The 15,066-nt window shown below is 41.1% G+C and overlaps 1 protein-coding gene across 3 annotated transcripts in view; it reads left to right on the plus strand.

Moving 5' to 3' along the window:
- ELMO1 (engulfment and cell motility 1) overlaps nt 1-15,066 on the plus strand; it is a 304,753-nt gene that overhangs the window by 38,866 nt on the left and 250,821 nt on the right. For 2 of the 3 annotated variants that reach the window (XM_008633859.2, XM_017734444.1), the window contains exon 2: nt 9,876-10,025. In XM_008633859.2, the coding sequence (XP_008632081.1) occupies nt 9,948-10,025 (78 nt within the window). In that variant the 5' untranslated portion in view covers nt 9,876-9,947. Of the gene's footprint in view, nt 1-9,511; nt 9,529-9,875; nt 10,026-15,066 lie in introns of those variants that run through there. The other variant, XM_017734443.1, reaches the window with a different exon arrangement.

The raw sequence follows: 15,066 nt of genomic DNA on the forward strand, positions 1-15,066 counted from the left end.
CTGGGACATGCGGATTTTAATGTTGAACAGAGCGCAATAAAATTATGGGGTGACCACAAATTGTACCCAGTGCTTGAATGTCATGTATTAGTCCATAACATAAACATATTTTACGGCAGTTTTCCTGTTGGAAGTAAAGTTCCACCTTGATCTTTAAAATTCTAGTTCAAGTTGTGGAAGCCTGGGATATTTTTTGAATGACTGCTCTTGGATGCCAGATGGGAAGAGTTATGGAGATTGTTGTTCCCAACTTGTAACCAATGGCTGGTTTTAGTGTGTTGCAAGAATCTTATTTTGGCATAGAAGGCAACCTGCTTCAAAAGCAGGTCTTTTTGCTCATTGTGTGAACACTTAAGGACAGAAAAGCCACAGCATTGGTACACAGATGGGCAGGCTATGACTTCAAGAGTGCTTAGAGGCAATATATCAGTGTACTCAAAGAATCACTGAATGATTGAGGCTGGAAGGGACTACTGGAAGTCATCTGGTCCAATTGCCCTGCTCAAACAGGGTCATCTGCTGCTTGTGGTTTTGCAGTAGAGAGACGAGTAAGGGATAGTCTCATGTTGAAATACCCAGATCTCCTGTTACCAAGTGTCACATTTAATGCAGTTTACCAAGCTTTACGCAGGACAAATCTCCCCTGGAAATGGGCTGTGTTGGTACTGCTAATATCTTGCAGTCGGATCTCTTCTGAAAGGTTTCTTGGAACCCTCCAAAATACGATCTGTGTTCTGGCTGCCTGAACCTGGAGTTTGCCCTGTTCTTGTGTTCTTTAGTATCTTTTTGCTTGTATATTGCTTTACAGTGATCTTATGGTTAACCTGACTGTATAAGTGAAATGATTATACATATTCAAGCTCCTCTTGACCTAGAATTATAAACAATGGCCCCAAAGCATGTGTCAGTATTGAAAAGGAGGATATAATCTCCTTGGGATAATCCCAGAACAGTGATTCCAGGCCTGCAGGTACGCCAACTGGGCAGTACTCAGCAAAGCAGGGTGGCACCAGTGTTAAGGATGGGCATATGCACAGTGGTTGTTTTGGGATGTGACTTGTCTATGTTTGTTTCCTTAGTATTTCTGTTTCCAAAGTGAGTTTAATGATGTCCATTAAAACTCTGGCGTAGTCTTGACAATAGACATACATTCTCTTTAATGCAGAACAGCTCAAGTTATTCCACAAATGTTAGCTACAGACAAGGTCTCTAATATTAACTGTGCCATGAGTTTTTTTTCTGAGTGGCCATCACTGTTTTTTCCATATGCTGTCTAGTTTTGCTGAATGTTCTTCAGAGAGCCAGCACTGGGAAGTCCACAAGTGGCAAATTATTCTTTGTGACTATGAGAGTGAACTGACAGAGAGCTAGGAGCCTGCAGGGATGGATTCAGAGACTGTATAGTGCTGAGAAGTCAGGAAAACTTGGGGTGTTTTGACTGTTAGATGTTTTGATGCGCTGATTGCAGTGAAGTGTAAGAGAAGCACAGATGGGTAGGAACACCTCTGTACATGGAGCTGCTTTCTGCTGCAAGATTACTGACAGGTGGTTTCTTTCCTTCTCTTGTTCTCTTTCACAGTGTCACAGAATGTTCTGAGTTGGACGGGGCCCACAGGGATCACTGAGTACAACTCCTGGCCCTGCACAGGACACCTCAAGAGTCACACTGTGTGCCTGAGAGCATTGTCCAAACACTTCTTGAACTCTGTCAGGCTTGGTGCTGTGACCACTTCCCTGGGGAGCCTGTTCCAGTGCCCAGCCACCCTCTGGGTGAAAAATCTTTTCCTAATATCCAACCTAATCCTCCCCTGACTCAGCTTCATGCCATTCTCTTGGGTCCTGTCACTGGTCCCCAGAAAGAAGAGATCAGTACCTGCCCTTCCACTTCCCTTCATGAGAAAGCTGCTAACTGCACTGAGGTCTCCTCCAGGCTGAACAAGCCAAGCGACCTCAGCTGCTCCTCATATGATTTCCCCTCTAGATCCTTCACCCTCTTCATAGCCCTCTTTTGGAAGCCTTCTAGTAGCTTTATGATTCTTCTAATAATGTGGCACTCAAAATTGCACATCACTGAAGAGCAGTGTCAGTGCCTGACAAAAGGCTGTTGCCTCAAATTGTGCCCTCCTCAGACTCACAAGTGGTATCCACCCTTTCTTTCGCTGATTTTCTTACTTATGATGAGCATTACTCTCTGCTTATTGACTGTGGAATATCAGTATTACTTTTTTTCCATAGGATTTTTCTATGCAGAATGATTACGTTAGAAAATAAGGCTGTTTGTTTCAACCTTCAACATCCTGTCTGTGCTGTCAGTTAACTTGGTTGCTTCCTTTAGCATTCACACACCTCTGTTGCCCTCTCTTCCTCCATTTGACTGCTAACTTCCTAGCAGTTCCATTAGTTCCTCTGGATGTATAGTAAACATTGGTAGGGTAAAAAATTCTCTTTGTGTTTTATAGTGCTGCTTCATCTTCCTTCTAGCAGGAAATTTAGTGTTTTTCCCAACACTGAGCTTACCTTCTTGTATCTGTTATCTCCTTTGGGATATAGCCAGTCATCCTTGATTCAGCTTCTGCTATGTTATCATCTTGACTCAGGGTGCTCTTTTTGTGTGTCCTTTCTAGCCCCCTGATTTATCCAAATGCTGGGAAAGTATGAAGTACCATAGCCAGATCATGCTAGTAGTAGAAAAGAGGACTGTGATCTTTTGTTATTTTTTACCCTTAACTGAGTTTTATTCAAAATTCACAGCACTTTTGATGAAATTTCTCTGTTTCTTTTCAGCTTGTTTTCAACTGGCCTGTAATAAACTTATTCAATTTTCAGTTTCATGGGACTCCTTTGGAATGTGCTTAGTTTAAACATTAAAAAGCACCACCCCTTTACCTGCTTGCCCTCCCCCAAACAAAAAAATTTGCCTCCATCCTTTTGAGCTGTAATGTTTTGAGTTGCATTATTTTGTTGTTTCACAGTGTCAATGTCCTTTTTCCTTTCTTCTGCCCTCCAACTTTCTCAGCCTGAGAGCTTTGATTTTTAACTTACAGCTCTTTAAGAACAGTAGGACCACTGGCTGAAATTGAGACTTTGTGTTTTCCCTATTGCTTCCTTTCTGCCTCACAGGGTATGTGAGACTACCCTGAAAGGCAGGAAAAGACAACTGTATTTAACTGGATTTTGAGGGATATTTTTGCTACTTGCTTCAGTTTAGAAACATCTGGAGTCAAGCCAAATGATGAAAAACAACCCCAAATAAAGTGGGCAAGCCCTGAAAAACTGTAAAGGTTTAAGTAGATTAAGTAATACTTTGTATTCAGAGTGGCATTTCATTTTGGTTCTGTACTAGATACCTGCCATGGTCTTTCCATTTCATATGCTAGGCAGGTACTCAAGATGGTTGAAAAGTCATGCTTTTTTTTTTTTGTGAAGCCTTAGATCTTTGACTGCTGGATTGCTATCGGTGTGGGGGTTGTGCTGGTGCCTTTTGGTTTTGTCTAGGTTTTTAATGAATTTTAAAAAATTAATATTTCTATTTATTTGTTTGTTGGAAATGTCTTTTGAGTAATTGAGTTTGATACTTTCCTGGTCTCTAGTTTGAAGAGCTCCAGTATTAATGTCTTTGGTGAACAGAGCATCTTTATCTGACTAGATGGTATACATGAGTTAATTAAATTGCCACAAAGTTTCAAACAAAATCTTGAATAATCAAAACTAAGTTTTTTGTTCTCTTAGGAATTAGACATGTAACTAAAAGTTCCTTAGCAAAAGGAGAATGATCTTCCAAGAAGCAGGGGAGTTCATGTTAAAGAAGGACCTGAATTTTTCTGGTATGCTTCAATATGTGGTTTTAGGAGCAAGACCAGACAGCCTGCTTGCTTATATTCCGAGTACATCCAGTCTGTTTTTTTTCTTCCACCTTTTCTTTTGAAGCACCCTTTAAAGCCTTTCTTGCTCTCTAGTTTTGAAGAGTAGTCTATCTGAAAGTGGTCCAGCCTGTTAAACATAGTGAAACCTCAACCATATAAAATGCTTCCCAAGAAGAGGAACAAGATGACTGTGAGTAGAGCAAATGCTTGGAATGAAATTGTGAAGAAAGGTTACAGGTATATTGGGGATGAGATAGGCAATAACCACACAAGTATTAGCTGTCTTTGCTGGGCAGCTTTAGCAGTGGCAAAAACTGTCCTGTTCTGTACATTTCACATACCCATAATCCTAAAATCTCCTCCAATACTAGTTGTCCACATATTTTGGAGAGGAAAGCTGGTGTATTTAAACCTGAAGGGTCCAAAGCTCATTTTATCCTAATATTAAATATTTAATTCCTGTTCTAATGAGGCTTTATAGATCAGCAGACTTAGGGTTCAGCATCAAAGAAATGTTCCTGTTTGGAAGCTGATGGACTGCTCTGAACCATGGAAGTCAGTGGAGGGGGGTCAGGTGTTCCTGCAGTGTTGGTGGCTGCTTCAGAGGGGTAGCACCCCCCTGGGTTGCCTGCTTTTTGAGGCCACTGCCTTTTTTCCATCCCTTACTAGAGTATAGCTCATAGCTTCTGTACAGCTTTATCTTCCATTTGTATCAAAACATCTCTAGATTTTATTGACATGGGACTGCTGGGCCTTTGGCTCCTGTCTAGTTCAGGGGTGAATAGGACTGAATGCCTAAGAAGGGAAAAAGGCAGCATGAAAGCCTTTGTATGTACACAAAGTGTGCATCCAGCCCCCTGGCTTCTCTGCCCTGTTTTCATTTCTTGCGGAGATGGTAGAGCATGTTTACAGCTCCTTAGACTGAGCTGTTCAGTCGTGCAGTCTAACTCCAAAAATAACTCTCTTGGGGGATATTAATCCAGCGTTGGATTATCTTTCTAAAATCGTTAATCAGACTTGGTCCCCGAGGGACCTTCCAGCTGAACTTGCCACTTAGTTTCTGTTTGCTGGGGCCGCAGGAGCCGAGCGGAGGGAGCTGATGAGGTTTGACAAGAAGTGGTTACTTACGTAAGGTGCCGAGCAGAGGGAGCTGTGCCTCTCCTCCTGCTGTGGGCCCAGCCAGGGCTCAGCTCCCTGCCAGCACCCTCCATGTCCTGCTCGGCCCTGTTGCCCTTACTGCCCTGCTTTCCCTTTGCCTTGAAGAAATGCCATGCAAAAACCTGCCTGTGTCAGGGGGTGGTGGGATCTGTGCCAGCTCCAGGTGCTGTATGTGCTGCCTTTTGTCCAGGGTGGAGAAACACATGCTTTGTTTTATTAAATTCTCAAGTGCACATGGCATTCCTGCAGTCACTTTTTAATCATTAATTTTCTTACTCAAGCTCTTCATGAAATGAGCTGGCCTGCTCTTTGAATATTACCTCTCTTCTGTAAAAGAAGAAATAAGCTGTTCTAGGCTGCTGTTTATGAGTAGAGCTGCAAGTCACATAGCTCCTATTAGCCTTGCGTTTTTCTTCTGTCTGTAGAATAAGAATAGAATTTATTTCTTGAGAGATGTGCTCTGGTAACTTTAAGTTATTTAAAGTACTTTGAGATCTTCGTATGGAAAGTGCCAATGAGATTGCAAAATAAGTTAAAAAAAAAAAAAAGTTCTACTGAGAACTAATTTCATACACGAATAAAATCCTGTTTTCTATATGCAGTACATAGGTAGAAGGGGAAAATTCAATATATTTTACTGGCATTGGTGCTAAATGAATCCCTCAGAGCCAGGCAGGTAAATGGAGAGCTTGCATATAGATGCTGATGCATTTTTACATTAAATTTAACATACTTTGATTTCCAACTTGGGTGTTTATTACTCTGGCTTAGTAGAACACAGGAAGCCCTTCATAGTATGGTTGAAGTGCATAAATATACTGTATGTGGTAATAACAATAAATTGCGAAATTGACACTTTAATGCGATAATCTGTCATAGTTCTGCAAAACCATATTGATGGAATAAAGTATGTTCAAGTGGTAGACATGCTTTGGCTGTGGTTTCCTGAAATTATAAAATAGTGTGCTGTTGAGCATGTAAGTTGCTTAAACATTGTCCAGGTTACATCTCCTTGCATTCATTAGGGAAAACAATGGGAATTTGCCTTCCTTTTCCTCTGACCCTCTCCTCTCCTTCATATGCCTGCACATGCGCCCTTCTTGCCTTCAGATTCTGACTTGAAAATAAATGTTGTAAAAATGAGTTGGAAAGTTGCTCTTACATGTCAGTGCTTCTCAGATCCCACTGGGAGAGAAAAAGGAATTGTACTTGAGAAAACTCCATAACTAGACCCTTTAGCGACATCCCTGTCCTTTTCACTGCTTGACTGCTGCTGGAGTAACAAAAAGAAATTGAAAACAGTTCTAGTTCTTCATTCACATAATGAAAATTGCTTACTAAATTGGAACCATTTCACACCAGGAGTTGTGCCTTCCTTATTTTGCTGGGCACTGTCTAACACACTGCGTACCACGGGAATAAATAGTAGATAATTTTGAATTGTCAGCACTGTAGGTTGCAGAATTTTCTTTTCAGTCCTAATTTTGGGATGACAACTAAACATCTATTTTGGCCTTAAAAAAACCTCCCAAAAGAATATTTGTTTCTGATGTTGCCACAGAGGTAGAACAAAACTAAATTATCTTTTTTGTATTGCATTGGATTCATCAGAGTATAAACTAGGAAAGAAGAAGTCAGCACATTTGACTAGGATGTCCACAGAGAAACGGAAACAAAGTGATGATTTTATATGCTTTTCAGCATTCAGACCACAATGTAGTCTTGGAGTTGGTCTTCAGTGGGAGAAGTGGGACTACACCCATTTGTATTAGTTAAAGGTCTGTCACTTTGCTTTGTGTTTTATGACTCTATAAGCATACGTATAGTAATAATTATAATTATGTAGGAGATCTGTGCTAGTCTACATTAAAACTAGTCACAATGAAATTGTCTGCCGAATGCTGTGGCAGACTTCTCTTGCACCTTGCTTTGGAATGTAAGTGCTTATTTTCCATAGCTGAATTTGATTAACTTACCATCAGCTCTCCTTGAGTCTTCTTTCTTAAACCTTTCTTCCTGTGTGACTCAAGGTAGCCCACAACTTGCTAAAGCAAAATGAGGGTTAATGCCCTCATATGCATGGGAAAATGGAAGTTTTCTGCAATTTTATCGCTGTGTAAGGTTGTTTTACTTTTGTACTCACAGGCAGTGGTCATGAATCTGTTTTTTCTCCTGCATTTATTGTGAGCTTTGGAGGGATGGTATTGGGCTGCAAATTGCTGCTTCTTAGTCAAAAGAAACTGTGTTTGTCCATGCAATAGGTGGATTCTATGGTTTTAATAGGTCTCCCTTCTATCTCTTTAGATATGTGGTCTACAGGTGATTTTTTTTCATTTAAAGTGTAGAAGAAACATGATGGGGGACAATAAAACTGTTGAAAATAAAGGCTTACTCAGCTGAAGCTATCCTCAGTCAAGTTTGTCTGGCAGGAGCTGCTGCTGCTCTTTTTGTGTTGTGGCCAGCAAACTCAGGCTCTGGCTGAGGCTTCCAGCATCCCTCCTGCCAGGGATGGGGTGCCAAGCCAGGGAATGCGGCGGGTAGCCTGTTGGTCAGGCACTGGGTGAGTCAGCCCCACTTCAGTGCTGCAGACAGTTTAATACCAGAACATCAGCAGGCTGAGACTACGAAGGACTGCCCTGCTGAGGAGGTGGGAAACACCATCACTGTGAGTGTGGGAGCAGAAGGTGCCAAGGTCTCAGTTTCAATTGATTGTCGAGGTGGATTAACAGCTCATTGCTGCCAAGAAACCTTGCTTCTCCTCCCGTCTCCCATGTTGTATCACCTCTGAGTAGCTGTTTGACTTGAACATGGTAAAAAACAGATGACCAAAAATACTTTTTTTTCCTTTGCTGGTTGATTGAGCCAGTGCACTGTGCAGCAAGGGGAGCACTGGTGGGAGATGCAAATGGTGGCCCTTTGATGTGTTGGGGAGAAATGGTGGGAACAGTGCATCTGCTAAGGGTCTACAGGGTAGAAGACAGACAAAAGTAAATGTCTGATTTTTCTCAATGACCAGCAAGCCAGCTGCATGATTTAATTGTGTTTATTCCCTGTTCCTGTAACATCTACCAAATGTAGACAGTATCACAGTGTTTCTTAATCACATTGTTTAGTCTTTCAAGGCGCTTCCTGCAATCCAGTCTTATTTATAGACCGTCCATTGTCTTATTTACTGCCTTGCACTTTGCTTTGTGGTGATGTGCGATCCTGTCGGCGTCAGAACTGCCATTGTTGCAAATAAATTGCTGGAGTGTTAAAGTTCATAAATTGCTTTTATAGTATGTATTGAGAACCCTATGTAGAATGTAGCAGGGCTTGCAGACTCAGAGGACTGAGCCTTTTCAGAGCAGACCAGAGGGCACGCAAGAAAAGAGGAAAGATGGAGACATCCAGAAGGCTGGATGAACTCCCACTTATAAAAGTAGTTTCGGACAAAGGTACAACATTTCCCAATAAAGGGATGATTTCACAATTTTGTTCAGACTGATCTGAGCTCCTGCTTCTGCTGCAGTGGAAGAAAGGTCATTAGACCAGGTTGAAGCAGCAACTGAAGGTGGTCAGAGCCTTTTTTAACCTGTACATGTTTGTGTCTTTTGGATGTCTGGTATACTCAGCCATCTCCTTCTCTTGCCTTAGCTCTTTGAAAGGCTGTATGTGCAAGCATGTCTCCATGCTTTCACCACTTCCTTCTCTTTTTCTGCTAAGAAGAAGTGGGACTGCACCGCTGGGGATTTCTACAGCCTCTCTTGTTTTGTGATACGTGATGGCACTTTGCTGGGTCTCAGCAGAGTGTGCAGGAAACGCCATGGTTGGCACGGACGGCTTGCCAAAGCAAGAAGGAGCCTCCCCATCCGCAGCAGGGTGCATGGGCTGCTGTGTCTGAGAACTGCAGCACTTTGCTACTAGAGAGGGTGTCCTGCCACCACCGAGCTGAGAGAGGGGTGCAGAAACTTTGTTTGCAAGCCCAGAGAGGCACTACACGCTCTTGAAAAACATTTGTTGCTGTTGCAAGGTTATAAACTTTGATGAGTCAAAAGAGACAGAACTTAAATTCTGCAAAACCTGAGGATTTGGTTCTTCCCCTTTCCCTGAAACTCACAGCTCGCACTATTTGACACCAGATCCTGTTGATATTCATATTCTTGCAGAATTATGACGTGTTATGTAGTGAATTATGTCACCCTGAATGTATACTGCATCCTTGTGTATTCATGTGTCTGAGAGGTACCATAAAGAAGAAGTGTTTATATGTGGGTTTCTCTGGATCTGTGAGGTGAGGATGTGTGTGTGCGTGTGTATGTATATGTGGAAACTGCTGTGTGTTCTGCCTTCTTCCTGACATACTGGTTGCTATAGTGCAGTGATCTATTTGTGAACACCCAGAAGATCACTGCTATAGTTAAAAGAAACAGTGTTTCCTGGCCATAACTTCCTGGGCAATCTCTTCTCCTGAAGCGCCAGCATCAACCGATTCGGTCACGTTCCCTGGGACTCCAGGAGTGACACTGTAACAGGAGCTTCCTCTAGTTTGTCGCTTTTTTCCCACCAGCATATTTAATAATATTTAAAAATAGTTTTTCTATTTAAATCTAATGCATGCCTATTATTCCCCGTACATTTCAGTGCTTCAGCCATCTTTCTAACAGACTGTCGAGCTGTGCAGCATGTCGTGGCGTTGAGTCCTGTGTTTGCTCCTGTAATATGTGCCATTCTCCTGCTCCTGCACATTCTTACACACATCCATTTTCATCCACCTGCCCAGCCACGGGAAGTGTAGGAGACAGAAGCAGCAGTGCTGGAGTTCTGTCTGAACTGCTGTAATATTCTTTTTTCTTTTTTTTTCTCTCCCTGCAGGTGTGAATGAGAGAGACTCTCTGCAGTATTTAGTGTCCAGTTGTACTGGCTCCGAAGAGCAGCAGCGTCGCAATGCCCCCTCCTGCTGATATAGTGAAGGTGGCGATTGAATGGCCAGGTGCCTTCCCCAAGTTAATGGAAATAGATCAAGTAAGTGCCTGTGTACCTGTGCTCAGCTGGCCCTGTTCATAAATAAGTTGTTCTCTGCATGTTTGTGTCTCTGCATTTATGGTTACTTCAATGCACATGTGTTTTTCTGTGAGTGTATGTGGGGCAGAAGGTGTTTTTATAAGCGATGTAACCCTCTCCTCTCTTACTGCTAAAGATTTTTGATGTGTTTAGCTGGTTTCTTCATTTGCTTTTTCCTTCTGAATAGCTGCTTAAATAAGGCATTTACTGCTTGTGTGACCCACTTAACACTTTTGTGCCTTAGTTAGTTCAACTGTAAAATTGTGGTAATGTTGTTACCTCTTGGTGGAAAGTCTTTAAATTTCTAGTCAGTGCTGTGCATTTGGAGTAGAATCATACTGAATGGCTGCAGCAAGTGCAGATTTTGGAACTTAAGTAGCGGTGCCCTTTGAGCAGGAGGATCTTTGTTGTTCTGTACAGGAATCTCAGGGGTTGTTCTTTTTAGCCGGTTAGTTCTAAAGCAGTGGCCCCATGGATGGATTGGAGGCAGTGTACAGAAGCTAACAAATTCAAAACAATGAATTAAAAACTTTTTAGGAAATTGGGGTGGGGGTAAACAAACAAAAACAAGTTATACAAGGGCCGTGTTTTATATTCTGGACTTCTCTGAGATTGTTTTTGTGGCCCATGTTAAAAAGCAACCTCTTTAATATGTAACAGCTTACCCTTAACATTTTGAAATCCTGCAGCATGTTACCTGGTTAGAATTATTATGACTTCTGTAAATAGTATTCAGAGCAAAGAAAAGCATTTTACAATGTGCTTTAGACCCTGGCGTGTCTGGGGACTCAGTACATTATAAAGGTCTACTGGAGAGGAGAGCATTTGAATTCACACTGAAAATGTATTACTGAAATGGGTTAGTAATTTCTTCATGCAGTGCAACGAGTTTCACTTGTAGTTAACCCTTTTGTGGCACATGGCTGGGAAGTTCCCGTGTGAAATTTGAAGAAACATGGTACTAGAGGGTGGCTGGAGTCACAGCAGTATGATTTTTAAGCATTCTGAAAGCCCCCTTAGAGGAAAGGGAGTTCCCAAGTGAAACCAAACTTTGTAGATTGATTTTTTGACCTGCCAAGCTTTTCCATTTTCATTTGCTGAAATTTTTCAGTAAGCATAGTAATCTTTTGCCTTCTGGAGTGAAGACTGTTTTACTTTTTTCTTCTTATATAACAAATGGTAGACACTGCACACTGTGTGCAAGGAAAGATGCGTGTTAGTCTTGATGAACCAAGTACAGGTGACAAAACTGAAAAAAATGTTATGAATTCTCCTTTCAAACAGCAGTAAAGTAATATGAAAATGATTTGATTTAATTTACAAAAGCTTAAAGTTACTCTCAAAATCCCTCATACCTTCTCTGTAATATTAGCTTACTTTCCTAGCACCTTGTTTTTAATCTTTTTATGTAAGATTTGATGGAGACAAGAAAGATCAATGCTGAATTATATTGGGTAAAACTTCTCAAACACAGCCTTCCAGGTTATCTGCAAGCTTCCTCAAGCCACTTTATGAGTAGGAGGAGGAAGAAGAGGGAAAGTAAGGCCGAAAGGGAGAAGACTTAACAGCAGCCTGCTCCTGATGCAGAGAGGAATGGAAATGAGGGAATGAAGTTTGAGAGTCTCATCCCTCCCCTTTCTGACATGGAAAGATGGAAAAGAAACATCCCTTCCTACTACCCATGCACACAAAAACGCATATTTATTTTTTTCAAGGTTGGGAGAAATGTGGGAATGAACCTTGGAAATATATAGGGTGATACATACTTCTGAACACACAGCTCTGCCTTTGATTCACTTAGTGCTAACTTTTCCTCAATCTGTTTCCTTTAAAGCATCTATTCAGTAGAAGAGCTGTAGTGGAAGAGATGATTCATACCTCAGATGGGTAGCTGTCAGAGATGATAAAGGGGAGGAGGGAAAAGGAAGGCAGAAAAGAGAAGCGACCTACCCACTGACCAGACACTGCAGCCAGTGCCTGTGTCCCAGGTGGGATCTGCTCATTCAGTCACCACTTGACACATATTCAGAAAATCCTAAAAAGTTTTCCATACTGGTTTCTTCTCTGTCTTTCTTACTGTCAAGAAAAACAGTATTTAAATGAACAGCACTATAATATTGCTTTAAAAAAACCCAACAAAAACCCATCACTGCAGCATGACACAAGTTCTTTATCTTTCAGGGTACTGAGGCTATTCCAAAAACTGAAGTACGAATGCCGTATAAGAAATCTGAGGAAAATCTGGGAGGTTTTTTAAGGTTGCTTATTGCACATATTTGGAAGCACTTATTTATATTCAGTTGCACATTATCCTAACTTACCTGCTGTGTATATGCATGTTTTGCTTAGCAATGAAGAGAGTAAAATTTTCAAAGTGAAAATGTGAAACTGTGAAACCAGAACAATTGGAGTGGTGTACTGGCAGGTGTTGGGCCTTAAAAGAGCTCCTGAATATTTTTCCCACCAAATGTTATTAAGCTTTACACTCCCCTTCAGATGCACAACTTCTGACAACTTGGACCTCAGGAGGCACAGAGCCTTTTCGAGTTGAGGTTTCCCACTGCATTTCTACAGTTTTGTCAACTTGGGTTCATCAATGATGGTTTTAAACTTAATCATGCAAGTCTCAGTTAGTTAGAGAGACTCTGTGCCAGAACAATTAATACATAAATAAATGCCTTTTGGAATTAGCCTCTGTGCCTGCTTCCAATGAATGTGAAGACAATTTTGCTGCTCATTCGTTGGCATGTACTATTTGATGTCAGGGTTTTACAAAGTGTTTTTTTTCTTGGAAAGTTGCTTTAAACAAGAAGAGCCAAAACTGCCTCTTACTTACTGCCCTCTCTCACTTAACAGGTGGGAACTAATTAAGTTGCAGTAAACCTGGCAACTGGCTGATGCCTGTATGCATTAAAACTGATTTTAAATCATGTCCTTCTTAAGAGATGACCTTGATTGAATTCAGCTACTCTCTTCCAGAATACTTGGGGTTTATTTGGGTTTCCCCCCCCAATTCCATCATTTTCCTCAATTATAAATTTGAAAAATAGCATCTGGACTCTTCCCTCCTCCATAAATCTGTACTAGCAATATCAAAAGTCTGCCCAAAAATTAATTTTTAATATGAAAATTTGATTGTGGCTTTAAGAACTGTGTATAGCGTTGATCTTTCATGCTTTAGTCTTTCTGTCATGTAAGGGGAGGAATGGAAATGAGTTGGTGTCTGAATTTGCATTGGGATCTTTTTGTGGACTTCTTAGCAATGCAGTCTGGGGAAGAAATGAATGGTGGATACTGACTGTCTGTTATCTTTTTCTCCACTCTTCTGGCTGATTATTCTAGAAGATGTTAAGAATAGGACTGCACAGGGTCTGTACGGGTGAACCAGGATGCTGGCTAGTCTATCCTGTCTTCTCTTTATTTGTCCCAGCAACAGCTATTTCATTAGAGGGTGTTATTTCTTGTGTTCAGTGAAAGTTTGCATGCTTTAATTTGTGCCCATTATGTATAATTCTTAGCTGTTGGGGCTTTTTACAACACAAATTATTTTAAAACCAATGCTGGTTTTAGGTTACCTGGATACTTTGTGGATTTACAGTTACGCTGTTCCTGCTGCAGGAGAAGCAGCTTCCATGAGAGGCACAAGATGGATATTTGGGGACAGTATCTATTTTGGCTTATCCCATTCAAATCCACTCCTGTGTCTTAACACAAGTTGTGCTAAAACCAGATTTCTGTAAGCTCGGGGATGAAATTCCTCAGCCTTGGAGGTAAACAACTGTTCCTACAGAAAGGAACAGTTTATTATGAAACTTGGCCATACAGTCTCTTCCTCCATGTTTGCTTTTACCTATGAGATCATTACACATGGATTAAATTAGCAGATGTGAATCTTTACATTAGCAAAAAGAAATGGAAGGGAGGGGTGGGGAGGAGGAAAGCTGTGTTTTCTTTTCAAAGCCCAGATTTTATACAGTGAGCAAAATTTACAGGAGCATTGTCATATGACAATTTCATGTTAATAAAAGTGCAGCACATGGGTGGAGCCATGGGCTGCTTTACATTAATATTCTCTCTAAAGTTTAGATTTACTCAGCAGGTTTATCTTTTAAGAGTCTCTTTCAAGTTTTATCTTCTGACAGTGTCGTTTTAACTGTGGGGTTTTTTTGTCTTCTTCACAGAAGTAATTTTACTTTACTGCATATTAAAAGGTCACCAGTAAGGTTTTGGGTTTTTTTAAAGTAGCTTTCAAACTGAAATCTGGTTTCAGACCTAAATCTGGACCCTTGGGGATTGTTAATTGATTTAGTGCAGTGTTTCTCAAACTGTGGGGAAGAATGTATTTCAAAATTGTGAAATGCTTAATTAGAGAAAAGAAAGTGGCACATCACTTCTGCCATGTCGGTAGACTAAGAATAGATAATAGTTTCTGCAAGTACTGTCACTAGTAATAGCAGTATACCGAGACAATCCTAGCATCACGAGTCTAAATGTATGCAATATTAGTGAGCACCAGCATTGTTCAAGCGGTGAACAAGAAAGGGATATTGATGTCTCACTGTACTGCAAAGTGTCACTCCCTGTGCTTCATTCTGGCTCCACATTCTGACTCCTTCAAAATCAAGGGGTTCAGTTCTTGAGGGAATGAAGGAAGAGAAAGGCACTTGCCTCCTTCCCACAAACCTGCAAATTTATATGAACTCTTACCCAGAAAGTGTAATGGTACTGCAGCAGCTGGAATTAGTGATGCTTTTTGTTATGAATATTGCTAAGATTTCCAGTGTTATTGCACATCCTGAGTTTATAGTAAAGGAAAGTGTCAGTGCCTTTAACAGCTGACAAGATCTCAGTTTCTTGAAGATAGAGGATTATGAAGCAGCTCATGGGGAGAGCAACAACAACAAAAAAATCTAACACTGACTTATGAAAACGTTCCCTGCCTGGGTTTGCTAGCAGCAGCTCCTTTCTGTCAGATGGGAGAAGGAGTCAGTGCTCGAGGCTG

Source organism: Corvus brachyrhynchos, unplaced genomic scaffold (genome assembly GCF_000691975.1).
Source record: "Corvus brachyrhynchos isolate BGI_N302 unplaced genomic scaffold, ASM69197v1 scaffold94, whole genome shotgun sequence".
In the NCBI taxonomy this organism is placed as follows: Eukaryota; Metazoa; Chordata; class Aves; order Passeriformes; family Corvidae; genus Corvus; species Corvus brachyrhynchos.